This window comes from Erpetoichthys calabaricus, chromosome 1 (assembly GCF_900747795.2).
Source record: "Erpetoichthys calabaricus chromosome 1, fErpCal1.3, whole genome shotgun sequence".
Taxonomy (NCBI): Eukaryota; Metazoa; Chordata; class Cladistia; order Polypteriformes; family Polypteridae; genus Erpetoichthys; species Erpetoichthys calabaricus.
Genome location: NC_041394.2, coordinates 259,202,186 through 259,221,134, shown reverse-complemented (window position 1 = coordinate 259,221,134; position 18,949 = coordinate 259,202,186). Strand labels below are relative to the sequence as shown.

The following is an 18,949-nucleotide window of genomic DNA, read 5'->3' as shown; positions in this document are numbered from 1 at the left end:
TCTCCTGCCACAGGGGCGATGACAACTAACACTGCAAAGCAATTACACAGTTTGTAACTGACCACAACTTATCAGACCCATGGAGATTTCTAAGCCCAAACTCAAGAGCATATTCCTAATACTCACCAGTGCAGCACTGCTACTCAAGAATTGATTATTTCTTTCCCACTTGCTTTTTGCTATTTCTCTGTTTTATTGGGTCCCCTGACCTGTTTTTTAATGTCTCTGTTTTAATTCTCTCTTAATGTTTGTTTTTAATATTTTGCTTTTAGTCTTGCTTGTTTTAACTGTACAGCGCTTCGGGCAGTTGTAATGCTGTGTTTTTAAGCGCTTAACAAATAAAAATGGTATGGTATGGTATTAAATCTTGTAAGTATGATGCTATTGTTATTTCTGACCATGCACCTTTGATCTTGGAGCTAAAATCATTATGCCACACATATTCATCTTGCAGATGGCATCTTAACCCACTTTTATTAGTGTACTGTACAGAATTTATATTCAAACAAATCATTTTTTTCTTAGAGACAATTACATCCTCAGAGGTTTCTGCAGGAATAAACCCTGAAGGCCTTCTTAAGAGGACAGATTATTTCATATCTTTCCAACATAAATAAATTGGAAATCAAGAAGGTATCAGAGCTAATTAGCGAAATTACTAGAATAAACCAAGAACATGCCAGGTGTCCAAGTGAGGCACTTCATAGGAAAAGGCAGGCTCTGCATTCAGAACTCAAACTCTTAACAACTAAACAAAATGAACAACTCATTTGTAAATCAAGACATCAATACTATGAACATGGAGAGAAAGGTAATAAGATCATAGCTCAACAAATCCACAAGCAAGAAGTTCTCAATGCAATCCCAGCAAACACCAACACAAACAGAGACAAAATCATTGACCATAAAAATATAATGCACATATTTAGAGACTACTATAAATTCTTATATTCTGCTGAGTTTAAAGAAGACGAGACACAATCTGATGCATTTCTGGATACATTACAGATACCACAAATAGATACTCTTAGTGCAGAGGAATTGGATAAACCTCTGGCACTATCAGAATTACTAGATGCTATAAACTCACTTCAGAGTGGGAAAGCAGCAGTACCTGCTGAATTTTATAAGAAATTCTCAACTCAGCAAGCTCCCCTTTTATCAGCAACATGTACAGAATCTAGAGACAATAAAATTCTACCTAAACAAAAAAAGGACTTATTACAATGTGCATCATACAGACCAATTTCACTTCTGAATAATGATGTTAAGATACCCTCCAAAGTCCTAGCTAGAAGGATGGAGAAAGTGCGCCCTTTGGTAATATCACAAGACCAAACTGGATTTAATAAAGACAGACACTTAGCTTCCAATCTTCAACGCCTATTTAATGTACTATATTCACCCACAAAGTCAAACACCCGGAGATATTATTATCGTTGGATGCAGAAAAAGCATTTGAAATGGTTGAATGGAACTACCTTTTCACTATATTGGAAAAATCTGGGTTTGGCCCGAACATTTGTGCATGGATCAAACTATTGTATACCAATCCAGAAGCTTCAGTTTGTTTTAACAACATTAATTCAGACTACTTTAAACTAGAATGTGGTACAGTGTACCCAAGGGACAGAAAGTGGTGATTGGAGAGGATTTCAATTGACATGTTGGTGAAAGAAACAGAGGAGACATGGAGGTGATGGGTACATATGGTGTCAAGGAGAGGAATGAAGAAGGTGAGATAATAGTGGATTTTACCAATAGGATGGACATGGCTGTGGTGAATACGTATTTTAAGAAGAGGGAGGAACATAGGGTGACGTACAAGAGTGGAAGAAAATGCACACAGGTAGATTACATCCTATGCAGAAGAGTCCATGTGAAGGAGATTGAAGACAGGCACTGGGTGGCAGTGAAGAGTTACCAGGCAATTGGGAAACTACAGCAGAAGTAGTAAGGGTGACAGCAAGACGGATGCTTGACGTGACATTTGCACAGAGGAAGGAGGAAAAGGAAATCTGGTGATGAAAAGCGGAAGTACAGGAGAGTATACAGAGGAAGAGAATGGCGAAGAAGAAGTTGGATAGTCAGAGAGATGCAGAAAGTAGACAAGAGTACAAGTAGATAAGGCGCAAGGAGAAGAGAGAGGTGGCGAAGGCTAAAGAAAAGGCGTATGATGAGTTGTATGAGAGGTTGAACACTAAGGAGGGAGAAAAGAGACCTGTACCAATTGGCTAGACAGAGGAACCGAGTTGGGAAAGATGTGCAGCAGGTTAGGGTGATAAAGGATAAAGATGGAAATGTACTCACAAGCGAGGAGAGTGTGTTGAGCAGATGGAAAGAGTACTTTGAGAGGCTGATGAATGAAGAGAATGAGAGAGAGAGAGAGAGAGAGAGAGAGAAGGTTGGATGATGTGCAGATAGTGAATCAGGAAGTGCAACGGATTAGCAAGGAGGAAGTAAAGACAGCTATGAAGAGGATGAAAAATGGAAAGGCTGTTGGTCCAGACGACATACCTGTGGAAGCATGGAGGTGTTTAGGAGAGATGGCAGTGGAGTTTTTAAGCAGATTGTTTAATGGAATCTTGGAAAATGAGAGGATGCCTGAGGAGTGAAGAAGACGTTTACTGGTGCTGATATTTAAGAATAAGGGGGATGTGCAGAACTGTAGTAACTACAGGGGAATAAAATTGATGAGCCACAGCATGAAGTTATGGGAAAGAGTAGTGGAAGCTAGGAAGTGAGGTGATGATTAGTGAGCAGCAGTATGGTTTCATGCCAAGAAAGAGTACCACAGATGTGATGTTTGCTCTGAGGATGTTTTTGGAGAAGCATAAAGAAGGCCAGAAGGAGTTACATTGCGTCTTTCTGGACCTGGAAAAAGCATATGACAGGGTGCCTTAAGAGGAGCTGTGGCATTATATGAGGAAGTCAGGAGTGGCAAAGATGTACGTAAGAGTTGTATAGGATATGTACGAGGGAAATGTGACAATGGTAAGGTCTGCAGTAGGAGTGACTGATGCATTCAAGATGGAGGTGGGATTACATCATGGATCGGCTCTGATCCCTTTCTTATTTGTAATGGTGATGGACAGGTTGACAGACGAGATTAGACAGTCCTCGTGGACTATGATGTTTGCTGAAGACTTTATGATCTGTAGCTATCCCAAGAAGCAGGTTGAGGAGACCCTGGAGAGATGGAGATATGCTCTGGAAAGGAGAGGAACAGTCAGTAGGAACAAGACTGAATAAATATGTGTGTAAATGAGAGGGAGGTCAGTGGAATGGTGAGGATGCAAGGAGTAGAGTTGGCAAAGGTGGATGAGTTTAAATATTTTGGATTAACAGTATAGAGTAATGGGGATTGCGGAAGAGAGGTGAAAAAGAGAGTGCAGGCAGGGTGGAATGGGTGGAGAAGAGTGTCAGGAGTAGTTTGTGACAGACGGGTATCAGCAAAAGTGAAAGGGAAGGTCTACAGGACGATAGTGAGACCAGCTATAATATATATGATATGCAGGTGCTGGGTATCACAAAACAAGATGTAGAGAACAAGAAGATATGAAAAAAGATGATTCGCTGTGGCAACCCCTAACGAGAGCAGCCGATAGAAGAAGACATACACAACACATTTATGAAATACTTTATGCAGGCTAGACTACTCATTTCTTTTTTATATTATTGCTTTATATTGCTATAAGCAAGAAACTTACCCTGGCTCCTTTTTTGCCTGGAGGTCCCAGAATCTGATGAAAAAAAAAGAATGATAGATGGTACCAAATCACATTTGAAAAAAATATTTTAAATAAATTTCCATATGCATTCTGAAAGAAAAAGTTTTTACTGTGTTCATCAGCATTAAAAATACAGGTACTTACTTAACAAGTCAGATGTCAATTACTGTAGATTTTGCAAATAATTTCTTTGGTTTTTCCCTTTTTAAAACTGTATAAATGCTAGATTTTTGGTGTATGCCCATGGCAGTTTTAACTGTGAAATCACTAGATACCATTCGAAAATTTTAGAAATATATTCAGAAAAAGTGTGGGCAGTCCAATGAAATCTTTGAGCAAAATGGGCAATTTCAAAGGAAAACAAAATCATCCTAACACTGGGTAAAGTCATGCTATGATCGACATGGAATACACAGCTAGTCTTCAATTTTTGTTTGATAAATGAAGTTAAGTCTTTTTTGATTTCAAATGCAAGGTTGTAATGCTGGGGTGAACAATGTCTGTACTGGAGGGCCACAATGGCTACAGGATTTTGTTCTAACTCATTTGCTTTATTAGAAAACAATCCTTGCCAATAATAGATCTTATTTAACTTCATGGGTTGTTAGTGTTTTAACTCTGCAATGTCTGGTCATTCTTAAAAATATATATTTTTTCCTTTTTGACAATGTCATCCAGATGATTTGAAGCCTAAAATGGATGAGTAATTTTTAGTCCTTCACTTTTACTTCTTCAGTTGTCCTTCTAAGTATTTAGAACAGCACATGATGAATACACACAGGTGTACATGGAAGCAAGCTAGATAGAGAATTGCTTGTTCCTTTGCCATTTGCATCTTACTGCTAACAAGGACCAATTAAAACAATGAATGGAGCTTTTTTAGACTAAAATAAGCAATTAATGGTGCGAAGTCTTCACAAGCTAGACAACTAAAAATAAAGCAAAAACAGTTATTTGAACATTGAATGTTTTAACAGCAATAAACTAATTCTTATTAAACAATTGGGTTGCAACAAAAACCTGCAGCCACTGTGGCCTTCCAAGACTGAAGTTGCTCACTACTGACGTATGTGGTGGTTGAACAACACAGTACAGTAGCTATCAAGAACATGATGGCTTTCATGAAGAGGAATAACAATCTGTAACCACAAAAACTGCAATAATTATAATTTGATTATTTGATAAGACTTTTTTTGAAAAGTCTTGCTTCCTGAAAAGTTTTTGATTTGCTGATTTTTTGATTTGTTGATTGTGACAGGTACCTACTGGGTATGCACAAATATAGTTTTGGTTTTACTGCATCACGTAGAAATAGACATTTATATGTTTACTGCTAATAACATATTTATTTGCTCCTGATTTTCTTTTGTATTCAATGTCTTGTGCATCACGTTGCAGTGTCCAACAGTAGTCAGCAAGCATTGATGGATTGTGAAATATTGTTCTAATGTTTGTAATAGAAAAAGATTTCAAGATTAAAGGGTATGATCTATGAGGAACAAAAGAAATAACAACTGGAAGCTTAAGGTTAAGAGAACACATTGCAAAAGTGTTTAAAATCATATAGGGTCACAGATGAAAGCTGATTAAGCCATAGATGTGTGAGCCATAGATGTGTGGTGGACAGTAGTGCTTTATGTGCCTTTAGAACTCAACTGGGTCATGGTTTATTTGAAAAGTAGTATGGTGGACTGAATAGGGTGTTTTCATCAAAATTGTTCTTATTTTTTATGAAGATAATTTCTTTTATTATAAATTATACATTACTTTCAATGAGAAAAATCATACGAGGTACTATATAAATCATGGCATGGTAATGCAGATACAGTAGGTTTCAATTCAAAACTGTTAATGATTAAAAGAAAATACATAACAGTGTGTATTAGGAGCACCTTGAAATAATGCTCATTAAATAAAATGAAACATCTCTTATGTGGAGCTCAAACAGTGACTTCTCTCTAAATTTCTTAGGTTATAGGTTTAGCATGTGAAAGCGTGTTTCTTTATGAATAGTGAGAAAGTTTGTGTTAAGTTTGACTCACCCCTACTGCTGGGTCTCCTGGAACACCACGATCACCCTACAAAAATAAAATGATGGAAAAGGTTCATACACCCACTATTCAGATATTATACAGTATAACAAAATTAACTGTAATTTCACTTACTTGATCTCCTTTTGATCCTAATGGACCTGGGAGCCCCTAAAAGAAATTTAATTTAATTTAAAAAAATGTAACTGCAAAAGTAAAAATGTTTACCAGATGATACAAAACCAAGTTGTTCTTATGTATAAAGTTTTGACCTTTGGAAAACTTACAATGGGTGTTAGAAATTTAGCAAAATGTTAAGTTATATTATGCTATTACTTTCTATCTACTATAAAAAACTGGTATGTTGTGATACATAATGTGCCAACAACTTCATTCTTTGATATTTTATTGCAGGTCTGACAGCCCTGTATAGTCCATCAGCATTCCATCTGCCAACCAATTATATATCAGTTTTCTGAACTACTTTCTCTTTTTTTTAATTACAGAGCTAAGAAACACCAATGGCTATGTCAACAACTACAAACACCAGGAAGGTTCCATTGCTCCTGTTCAAAGATGCAACCTTTCTTTTTTCTAAGAAAAATCCACAGTCTTTTAGATATGTCCAGCTTCAGAATGAGCTTCAGAAGAACTGACAGTATGTCACTTATAATTCATCTGTTAGGGAGAAACAAAGTACCGATTATTATGTGATTCTGGATCATTCTAGGCTTTGGATAGAGTGACACCTTAATGGGGTTTAAAACTGCAAGTCAAACAGATGTTCTGCTCAGAGTTCGGAGACAAGTTGGTGCAAGGGCTTACCTGGCAGAGTGAAGAAAGGCAGGAGATGGATACTATATGGTGAAGTGGGCAAATGGGCAAGTAACCCAATCTTGTGGAAAGAGATCAAAGCCCGCTAAATGACACTCAGACAGTCTGCAAGTTTGATATTTAACTTTATTTACTTGTGATGCCTATGCTTGTTTTTTCCTTTAGTTTATGTGGTTAGGAAAAGTAATATTTTCGTATAATTTGCGTAACTGGTGGGAGGCGTGGACTAATATATATATTGTCACGCACGCGCGCTTAGGGAGCCGCGGAAGGACCCAAGACGTAACGTGCAACCTCATGCCAAATGGGAATGGTGGAGCACTAACCTCTCTCTTTGTTTTCCCAGAAAGAAGGAAGCATCGCCACCCTGAATCCACAAGTCTCTGACCACGCCTACCCATTTACTCCTAGTCCTTCCCTCTGATGACATCATGGCTCCCAGCATCCAGTTCACCAACAATTCCCAGCATTCCTCTGGCACCTCCGGTCCCCCCTCTATAAATGTCCCCATTTTGCCATTTTTCTTTGTCTTATGTTGAATGTATTTCTTTTCCCTGGACCTAATTGTACCTTATTGTGCAGAGTGTACAGTATACGGGGCCGGAAAACCCTAAACCTTTTTACGTTTCTCTTGTCATCATTTACAATATGTATATATATATATATATATATATATATATATATATATATATATATACTAGCAAAATACCCGCGCTTCGCAGCGGCGAAGTACTGCTTTAAAATTTTAAATAATAAACTGAGGGAAATTATACCAATAATTATTTGTTAAGGATCTCTTTGTATACCATGTTGTCAGTTCGCCCCTCCGGTTGTAATATGACCAAGTTGTGCGCCGAGCTTACTCTTGAGCATGCAACGTATACTTGGCCATGTGAAAAGCAAATCAAGAACAGCAAGACCGCGCCAGCTGCGGAGCTCAGCTTGGAGCGAAATGAAGTGAATGAAATGAGGTGAATGGGAGGGGAGATGATCACGTGACTCCAACACCCGCCTTAACTCTCCATCCCTCCACAAACACACAAACACAGTCTCTCGGATCCCAACTCTCCTTTATATATATAGATAAATAGCAAAATACCCGCGCTTCGCAGTGGAGAAGTAGTGTGTTAAAGAGGTTATGAAAAAGAAAAGGAAACATTTTAAAAATAACGTAACATGATTGTCAATGTAATTGTGTTGTCATTGTTATGAGTGTTGCTGTCTTTTATATATATAGCATACACACACACACATATAAACATATATATACATATACATATATATACATATTTACATATATATATATACATATACACATCCACATATATATATACATATATATATATATACACATATCAACATATATATATATATATACACACATATATATATACACATACAGATATATATATATATATATATATATATATATATATATATATATATATATATATATATATATATTATATGGGGCCGTTCAGGAAAAAAAGATTGGTTAGTAAATATATACATTGGTTCAGATGTATATATCGGTTCGGATACATTGGTTTGAATATATACATTGGTTTTAATACATCCGTTCAGATATATATATCGGTTTACATATATACATTGGTTGGGATACATTGGTTCAGATATATACATCGGTTTGAATACATCCGGTCAGATATATACATCGGTTTAAATACATTGGTTGAGATATATATAAATTGGTTTGCATAGATCCATTCTGATATATATACATTGGTTGAGATACATCCGTTCAGATATATACATCGGTTTGAATACATCCGTTCAAATATATACATTGGTTGAGATATATATATTGGTTTAAATAGATTGGTTTAAATATATATATTGGTTTAAATAGATTGGTTTAAATATATACATCAGTTCAGATACATCCGTTCAGATATATATATTGGTTCAGATAGATCCGTTCAAATATATACATTGGTTGGGATTTACGGGCAGGCATAACGTGGCCACCCATGTTTAGCATCTCCCTTTCACTTCATCATTGCTTCAACACTGTTGTAATTATTGTGCATATTTTATGCAAGTAGCATATGCCTGTTTGTCGTGTTTTGTTTCGTAAGCCCTCTTGGTTGGGGGTCCTCGATTTCAAAGCACTTTTTTTCCTTTCATTATTTAAAACACTTGCACAGATACCCGCCTTTTCACCCCGCTCCGTCCCGCCCCGGCTCATTGTACCCGCCTCACTCGCTCCCTCTTGTCCCTCCCATGACAGATTATTCTCAAAAGCCGAGTTACCGGAAAGCATTGATCGCAACCGCAGTATGTCCCATTTTTTCACCTCATGAGAGGCTGGTTTATCAGTGACCGAAAGCCGCACGGTGATATCTGTTATTCCGCATTGGCAGCATTTCATTAAAGGGCGATATGCTTCAGCAAGGAACTTAGTCCCATTTGCTGAAAGGATGTTATGGAGGAAAACACTGGAGTTGCTTTGTTTCTTTAAAATGTTGATCAGGGATCAAAATGACCAGAGTATTCCTGCTTCACAAATAACTGACGTTTAACTGTGTTTATAGTAAAACTGACAAAACGACACACGTGCACACGTACACACGCACGTACACGCACGCGCACACACTTAAAACTCACAAATCGTGGGTCCCACATACTACTGATTAAGTGTATGTGTCAGGGGCAATCATCAAGTGACACTGGTTTATCATTAACCGAAAGCCGCCCGGTGATTTCTGTTATTCCGTATTGGCAGCATTTCATTAAAGGGCGATCTGTTTCAACTGGGACATTAGTCCTGTTTGCTGAAAGGATGTTATGGAGGAAAACACTGCAATAGCGCTGTTTCTTCTGAATGTTTATCAGTGATTAGGGATCAGAATGATCAGAATATTCCTGCTTCACAAATAACTGATGTCTGTTTTTATTGTAAAACTGACAAAACCACACACGCACGTACACACACACAACACATGCACACTCAAAGTCACAAATCGTAGGTCGCACACACTACTGATTAAGTGTATCTGTCACGGGCGATCATTTTTTTCACCCCATAAAACGTTAGTTCGTCAAAGATAGAAAGCAGCGCGGTGATTTCTATTATTCCTTATTGGCAGCATTTCATTTAATATAATGATATAAAAAATCATACAAAATGGTATAGAATCTGCGTCGTAGACTTATTTTTTGTCATATTTCTTCAAAGAAGTCTTTAATTAGTTTGCTTAAAAAAAATCTTACGCCACACCTGTGAACCGTTGAAAATCGCTGATCTTAATCAATCAATATATATTTGAACCAGTGCTCTAAAATATCTGTGCCTCGTAGAATTCAGTGTCCCTTCTCTTAGGTGCACTGAGATGTGATTGCTGCGGAACTCCTCTTGTTCGCGTGCCTTTGCGCGCCGCTTGTCTTTTGTTTTAACGCATGCTCTGTGCAAAATGCTGTCATATATTGTTATTAAACATGCACGCGCAGCGATGTCCTGATGTCCGCGTTCTAAGGCTGCAAGTATATTAAATGCTATTGACGTTTTACCAAGGTGCTCTGTGATTGAGGGCAGACAGTAAACTTTGTTAAAATGATATCGAAAAATACCAGTCGTCAGTTGTATTTTCAGTCGTTTTGCCGTGTTTACTGTTCTGTTACCAAAAAATTCTTCAACGGGGCTCATCAACAAAGAAACATGCATAGTAAGATTTAGTAAAATATCAGTCATAATAATACATTGCTCGACACCCAGTAACACTTTACAGACATTTAAAAGACTGCTCGTTAAAATAAATGTAGCAATCCATTGTCATGCTATAAGTGATAGCTTGCTCTTAAACATTTGCACAGGTGGTTTTTCCTGGGGATAAAAAAGGAAAAAAAAATCCATGGGAAAGGCTTTGTTGTTGAACTCAAATTTCACCTCCGCCATGTGAGTCATTAAAACTATTGGAATGAAAACGCTTGTCTCATCCACATGGTCGGGACGCTCATTTCCATGGCTGCTGCAGAGCTGTAAAATGTGTGTCCTCTGACTGCTGATTAAAAAATGAACACTAGAGAGGTAAAATTATGCAAAATTGATTTTAAAAGGTCGTAGGTATAGTTTTATATATAATCTTCTCCACTACAGTATGTGTCTGTATCCTATCCCCTACAGGGAACACTCATTTCCATGGCTGGAGCAGATCCGCTTGTGTGCACCCTATCTGCTGCTTTCAAAATGAACCCTGGATAAGTAATATTATCTGAAATCCATGGTAAAAGATTGATGAAAGTCTTCTACATCACTTTCAAGTCTACTATGTCCCATTGTCCTCTCCACTCAAAGGGACACTCACTTCTACAGCTGAGCTTTTGCCTCAGAGTTGTGAGCCCCAACTGTTGCTTGCAGAATGAACGTTAGACAGCTCAAATTGTTATTGGATTGGCTATTTTTTTCATTATATATTAATTTATTTATTCATTCAGCCTCTGTTAAAAAAAGCACATTTTCCCTTAGAGGACAAATAGATAGATAGATAGATAGATAGATAGATAGATAGATAGATAGATAGATAGATAGATAGATAGATAGAATTCTATCTATCTATCTATCTATCTATCTATCTATCTATCTATCTATCTATCTATCTATCTATCTATCTATCTATGAGATTTTGAAACATTCATATTATTTGTCAAATGAGGTACCAAATATCTACTGATACACATTTGTATGACACGTCAATTAAAGAGTCCGACAAACAGCAACTGAGATATTGAAACATTTTATTGAATCTGTTCTGACAGTTATAGTCTTTTAATTAAAATAATGATTATAATTATCAGAAAACATAGCCATTTTAATGTCAGCATAAAACCAGGCCAGTAACATCTTTGTGAAATAATATCAGCAGTTTTATAAATTCCAGAATGTACACCGATAGCACTGGCATGAACTTCCTTACAAGTATCCTTTGTCTCCTAAACTCAACAAATAACTTTCATATTCCTCCTGTTGCCCTGCTAGTCTTTTTGACAATAGTAAAGGTCATCCCCTTGAAAAAATTATATTCACGCACCAATTAATAATATGGTTACAATGTAAAACACTTCAAACAAACCTGCAAAATGTACATTTTCTTTGTGTAAGTTGACTTCTTCAATGGATCTAACACTTACAACATGGGGCACCACAACACACATACACAAATATCTTTCAGTATTTTTAAAAATAGCCTTGAAAATTGTTAGTATCTGTTCTCTATCCAAGCCACCCATTTACAAAAGAGATTTACAGGCTTGGGCCAAAAAATAAAAAATTAGACGGAAAGAAATGCCAGTCTAGTGCTTGCCACACTGACACTCGCTCATACTACTACAGTTTAAAAGTGCAACCCAACCTGATGCCAACTCTTTCAGATGGGTAGTGAAACCTGGAAAATGTATTAATTGGCACAGGAAAAAAGTTTAAAGACTTATTCTGACAGTGACCAAGTTGGGGATTGTTGATCTGCGAAGTGGCAGTAAAAATAAAAAAATATTTTAAAAATCTGATTACAAAATATATCAAGAAACATCAAAAGGTATATAATGATTAATTTATGAAAACTCCATAGAATAGTTTCTAATACGTTTTTCTTTCAACAGTCATGCTAATGTCAGAATTTGTGTGTTTTATTACCTATACTTTGTGCACATATTGAAGCTGTTTTATGGAAAACGCAAGCACATGAGTAAATAATTGTCAGTGGTTACAATTTAAATGTATATTTGCAGTATATACTGTATCATGAAATGCCAAATTAGAAATGAGAAGATGATGAAAAGTTATTTTTTGCTCAATATACTTTAAACAAACTGATCACAAAATTTCCTAATTAGTTTGACTTTGTTGGTACCCTAGAGTGGCACATATCTTGGAAGAAGTCCTATCAGGTTTATTTGAATTTTAAAAAACCTAAATAATAATAATAATAATATCTTACATTTATATAGCATTTCTCTGGCTACTCACAGTGATTTTCATAGACATACTTAAAAAAGACAGTGTAAGCGCTTGATTTTTTTTTTTTTAATTAGTGGATGAGCATAGTAGACAAAAAAGTGATATAGAAGACTTCCTTCAATCTTTTGAAATAAATTGTGGACAATTTTGTAATTCCAGTATTAATTTTGCAAGCAGAAGACAGGGGGCACACATTTCTACACCATAGACCAAGCTGTGGAAATGAGTGTCTCTTCTGCTAGAAGGGATTAAGAGACACACTCGATATGAAAGTGCTATAAAAGACTGTCTGATAGGCTTATTAAAGAAACTGTGCACAATTTTAACTGCCTGGCGTTCATTTTGTAATGGACCATGGCAGATGAGGAATGCCACAGACTGCTACAAGTTTTTAAAATACATTTGATGAGTTTTAATCTCCCATGAAAAACGGTGCACAGAACTCCTATGTGTTTTATAGGATAATTGCACCTGCTGTGAAAACAAGATTCCACTCCAATGTACAGGGGTTAAAGGGTGGTTGTGATAGGAAATTTATTTATTTATTTACATAGAACTATATTTCATTCCAATAGTTTTAATGACTCACATGGCGGGAGTGAAATTTGAGTTCAACAACAAAGCCTTTCCCTTGGATTTTTTTTCCTTTTTTATCCCCAGGAAAAACTACCTGTGCAAATGTTTAAGAGCAAGCTATCACTTATAGCATAATGGATTGCTACATTTATTTTAACAAGCTGTCTTTTAAATGTCTTTGTAAAGTGTTACTGGGTGTCGAGTAATGTATTATTATTACTGATATTTTACTAAATCTTACTATGCATGTTTCTTTGTTGATGAGCCCCGTTGAAGAATTTTTTGGTAACAGAACAATAAACACGCCAAAACGACTGAAAATACAACTGACGACTGGTATTTTTTGATATCAGTTCGGATTCAACGGGTTGGAAAATGGATTGATGGATGGATTTTAACAAAGTTTACTGTCCGCCCTCAATCACAGAGCATCCCAGTAAAACGTGAATAGCGTTTAATATACCTGCAGCCTTAGAATGCAGACATCAGGACATCGCTGCGCGTGCATGTTTAATAACAAGATATGACAGCATTTTGCACAGAGCATGCGTTAAAACAACTTGATTAAGATGAGCGATTTTCAACGGTTCACATGTGTGCCGTAAGATTTTTTAAAGCAAACTAATTAAAAACACAAATAAGTCTACGACGCAGATTCTATACCATTTTATATGATTTTTATATCATTATTTTAATAATATACATACACTATATGTGGACTATAAAGCAATACATGTATAATTTCGTGCATTTTAACCAGTTTACATCTCTCAACTTGTTAAAAATTTGTATATAATCAATTTATATGAACCTTTACTTCAATAATATACACATTATGTTTGTATTGCGTGCGCACCTTACTGTGTAATTATTTCAATGAACTTGTGGTATTGTTGAGCGAATAGTGTCCCTATTTATACTCCACTACGCAGCGGCTGAATTTGATCACGCATTCACACGTATAATAATAATAATAATAATTCCTTACGTTTTATAGCGCCTTTCTTACTACTCAAAGCAATTTGTAAAAATAAATAAATAAATAAAATAACAGAAAGGAAGCCCCCCGGACACAAACCAGTGATCATTTAGCTGTGAGTTAGCATTTTACTCCTATACCACCACCTTTTCATGTTAGATACGCCGCATTATAATTTTGAGCACTATTTTTTTATTTTAAACTGTCATAAATAAATTATATCAAAAAGGTTTTTTAAAAAGCCAATTCAAAGCAAAGAGGGTAAGTAATAACTATTTTCTTTTGTAAGTCAATCAAAAATGCTTAAGCCTAAAAGAACATCGTCCTGTCAAAATAAGAGACTCTTTGGCCTGGTTGACGTGAATCATCTTTAAATGAAATGCTGCCAATAAGGAATAATAGAAATCACCTTGCTGCTTTCTAACTTTGACGAACTAAAGTTTTATTAGGTGAAAAAAATGATCGCCCGTGACAGATACACTTAATTAGTTGTGTGTGCGACCTACGATTTGTGACTTTGAGTGTGTGTGCGTTGTGTGTGTGTACGTGCGTGTGTGTGGTTTTGCCAGTTTTACAATAAAAACAGACATCAGTTATTTGTGAAGCAGGAATATTCTGATCATTCTGATCCTTGATCACTGATAAACATTCAGAAGAAACAGCGCTATTGCAGTGTTTTCCTCCATAACATCCTTTCAGCAAACAGGACTAATGTCCCTGCTGAAACAGATCGCCGTTTAATGAAATGCTGCCAATACGGAATAACAGAAATCACCGGGCGGCTTTCGGTTAATGATAAACCAGCGTCTCTTGATGATCGCCCCTGACACATACACTTAATCAGTAGTATGTGGGACCCACGATTTGTGAGTTTAAGTGTGTGCGCGTGCGTGTACGTGCGTGTGTGTGCACGTGTGTCGTTTTGTCAGTTTTACTATAAAAACAGTTAAACGTCAGTTATTTGTGAAGCAGGAATATTCTGGTCATTTTGATCCGTGATCAACATTTTAAAGAAACAAAGCAACTCCATTGTTTTCCTCCATAACATCCTTTCAGCAAATGGGACTAAGTTCCTTGCTGAAGCATATCGCCCTTTAATGAAATGCTGCTAATGCGGAATAACAGATATCACCGTGCGGCTTTCGGTCACTGATAAACCAGCGTCTCATGAGGTGAAAAAATGGGACATACTGTGGTTGCGATCAATGCTTTCCGGTAACTCGGCTTTTGAGAATAATCTGTCATGGGAGGGACAAGAGGGAGCGAGTGAGGCGGGTACAATGAGCCGGGGCGGGACGGAGCGGGGTGAAGAGGCGGGTATCTGTGCAAGTGTTTTAAATAATGAAAGGAAAAAAAGTTGTTTGAAATCGAGGACCCCCAACCAAGAGGGCTTACGAAACAAAACGCGACAGACAGGCATATGCTACTTGCATAAAATATGCACAATAATTACAACAGTGTTGAAGCAATGATGAAGTGAAAGGGAGATGCTAAACATGGGTGGCCACGTTGTGCCTGCCTGTAAATCCCAACCAATGTATATATTTGAACGGATCTATCTGAACCAATATATATATATATATGAACGGATGTATCTGAACCGATGTATATATTTAAACCAATCTATTTAAACCAATATATATATCGAAGCCAATGTATATCAACCAATATATATATCTCAACCAATGTATATATTTGAACGGATGTATTCAAACCGATGTATATATCTGAACGGATGTATCTCAACCAATGTATATATATCAGAATGGATCTATGCAAACCAATTTATATATATCTCAACCAATGTATTTAAACCGATGTATATATCTGACCGGATGTATTCAAACCGATGTATATATCTGAACCAATGTATCCGAACCGATATATACATCTGAACCAATGTATATATTTACTAACCAATCTTTTTTTCCTGAACGGCCCCTCATAATATATACACACATATATATATACACATACAGATATATATATATATATATATATATACACACACATATATATATACACATACAGATATATATATATATATGTATATATATATATATATATATATATATATATATATATATATATATATATATACACACACATATATATATACACATACAGATACATATATATATATAGCAAAATACCCGCGCTTCGCAGCGGAGAAGTAGTGTGTTAAAGAGATTATGAAAAAGTAAAGGAAACATTTTAAAAATAACGTAACATGATTGTCAATGTAATTGTGTTGTCATTGTTATGAGTGTTGCTGTCATATATATATATATATATATATATATATATATATATATATATATATGTATATATATATATATATATATATATATATATACACACACATACACATATATTATATATATATATATATATATACACATATATATGTATACACACATATATATATATATATATATAAATATATATATATATACATACATATACACACATACATGCAGTTTCAATAACATAGAAATCAATATAAACAACATTAACATCATTATCATATGAGAATATGAAGTAATATATAAGAAGCACATTTCATATAAATATAAATTATTAAACAGTAAAATCTTCTTCTGTAATTTGCTACCGTGGCTATTCGTTTGTCTGTCCAGGATTTTAAATCACCTGTAGCTCGCAAACCGTTTCACCTATTGACTTGAAATCTGGTACACATATAGAACGTCACGTCTACTATCCGCTTTATGGGTGATGATTGTATTACTCTTTTTATCCATCCATCCATCCATTTTCCAACCCGCTGAATCCGAACACAGGGTCACGGGGGTCTGCTGGAGCCAATCCCAGCCAACACAGGGCACAAGGCAGGAAACAATCCTGGGTTTTTATCTTTATTTTATTTTATTGTAGAATCAACTCCTATCTGCGCACACCAGGGCGGCCGTGGGCGGATGCGTATGGTGTATTCACTCCACGTTATCGTGCATTGCACTGTCACTGGAATTTTGATAAAAGAATTTGAACAACATATAAGAAGCGTATAAATTATTAAACAGTAAAACATTAACATTTAAGAAGTAAAGTTACATTAAGTACTACTGCAGTGCCTTCGGGTATACCTCATTTTTTGTTTGCCCATTACATGCTTAAATGTATACATTTTTTGGTGCACCTACCCGAGAACACGCGACATATAACGGAGCGTGGGAGAAGCATGGATTTTAAACACGCGTTGAGTTCATCTGCTGGTCTCCCTCGTGAAATAACTGGTAATGTTTGACTAAAATCTACAGCGAGTAAAACGACATTACCTCCTATTTTTTTTTTTACGATCTCTGAGATCTTGCTTTTTTCGGTTCAAGGCTTCATAAGCTCTTTTATGTTCTATGGTGTACTTATCCCAACCCATCATCTTTGAATGTTGCAAGACTTTCGCCTTGTATGTAGATCGGGGTAATTACATTCATTGCATTCCTAGTCTGAATCACAATCTGATTGTATGGGTGGTTACCTGTAGGGTTGCCACCAGTCCTTTAAAATACGGAATCGTCCCGTATTTGAGAATGAAATTGTGCGTCCCGTTTTGAATCAATATGGGACGGGACTTGTCCCGTATTTTTTTTATCATTTTTTTTAAAGCAGCGTCTCATGCAAATCATCCCACACGCATTTTATGAAGATGCCTCCTTTCCTACTTTTGATTGGGTAATACTTGATGTCATCGTTAGTTTGATTGGTCTTTTTAACTGTCCAGTGAGGAGGGCGGGTCTTTTAAGTAGAGTCTGCAAACTGTTGGCACTGGGATGTGGCACCCGCTGCAGTATGCGTCCCTTATTTTTTTGTATTAAAAGTGGTAACCCTACCTGGCAGGTAACACTTATGTTTGGTCATGAAGTCGTCTAAAATCCGCCACGTGCCCTCTTTTAATTGTGAGAAGCAGATATATATAGCCAAATTCTCGCGCTTCGTTGCGGCGAAGTACTGCTTTTAATTTTTTAAGAAGAAAATAAAACCTTTTTAAACGGATCGAAAATATACCAATAACAATTTGTTAAGGATCTGTTTTTTTGTGAACCTCGCTTTTCACAGCTGTCCCGCTACGGCGTGTGTTTCGTTTATTTGACAGTATGTAGATCGTGGTAATTAAATTCATGGCATTCGTTTTCTGAATCACAATCTGATTGTATGGATGGTTACCTGCCAGGTTACGCTTGTGGTTGGTCAGGAAGTCACCTTACATCCGCCACGTGCCCTCTTTCTGTTCCCAGAAGCTGATCATAGAATGGTTTTAATAGTTTACTTTCAAATAATGCAAAGAGTATGCGACACGTGTTTCTCCTTAATTCTGGGCTCACCAGGCATACACACTCACTGCATCCCCTCTCGAGAATCGAATATCATCAGCGCCAGAGTTGAAGCCCCTAACGTTGCGGTCAGCAAGTGGGCTAACATCCGCCATGTGCCGTCTTTCAGTTGCGAGAAGCAGATTATAGAATGGTTGAAACTGTTGCCCCTAACGTTGCGCTACGGCGTGTGGTTCGTTTATACCTCGTGTCTTCTCATTAAACTTTTATCTCGCGAATATGTTATTGCAATCCGCAGCGGGAGCGTTTCTATAAACTTAATTTAAACTTACGTTTTACACCGTGCTTTGTTTCCCTTATGAACATGCTTGTATGCTTCACTCGCTCCCTTCTCAATTGTTTAATGAATTTTTTGTTCTTCGCTGTTTGCGGCTCCTCCTTCATTTGTCCCTACTGCATTCACAGTCTTTTCACGTTATTGCAATCCGCAGCGGGAGCATTTCTATAAACTTAATTTAAACTTACGTTTTACACCG

The 18,949-nt window shown here is 36.4% G+C and overlaps 1 protein-coding gene across 1 annotated transcript in view; it reads right to left on the bottom strand.

Moving 5' to 3' along the window:
• col7a1l (collagen type VII alpha 1-like) overlaps positions 1–18,949 on the bottom strand; it is a 548,766-nt gene that overhangs the window by 264,652 nt on the left and 265,165 nt on the right. Inside the window, exons 43-45 of the mRNA XM_051929632.1 lie at positions 5,897–5,932; positions 5,774–5,809; positions 3,711–3,743 (exon numbers count right to left, since the gene is read on the bottom strand). Of these exons, the coding sequence (XP_051785592.1) occupies positions 3,711–3,743; positions 5,774–5,809; positions 5,897–5,932 (105 nt within the window). The remainder of the gene's footprint in view (positions 1–3,710; positions 3,744–5,773; positions 5,810–5,896; positions 5,933–18,949) is intronic.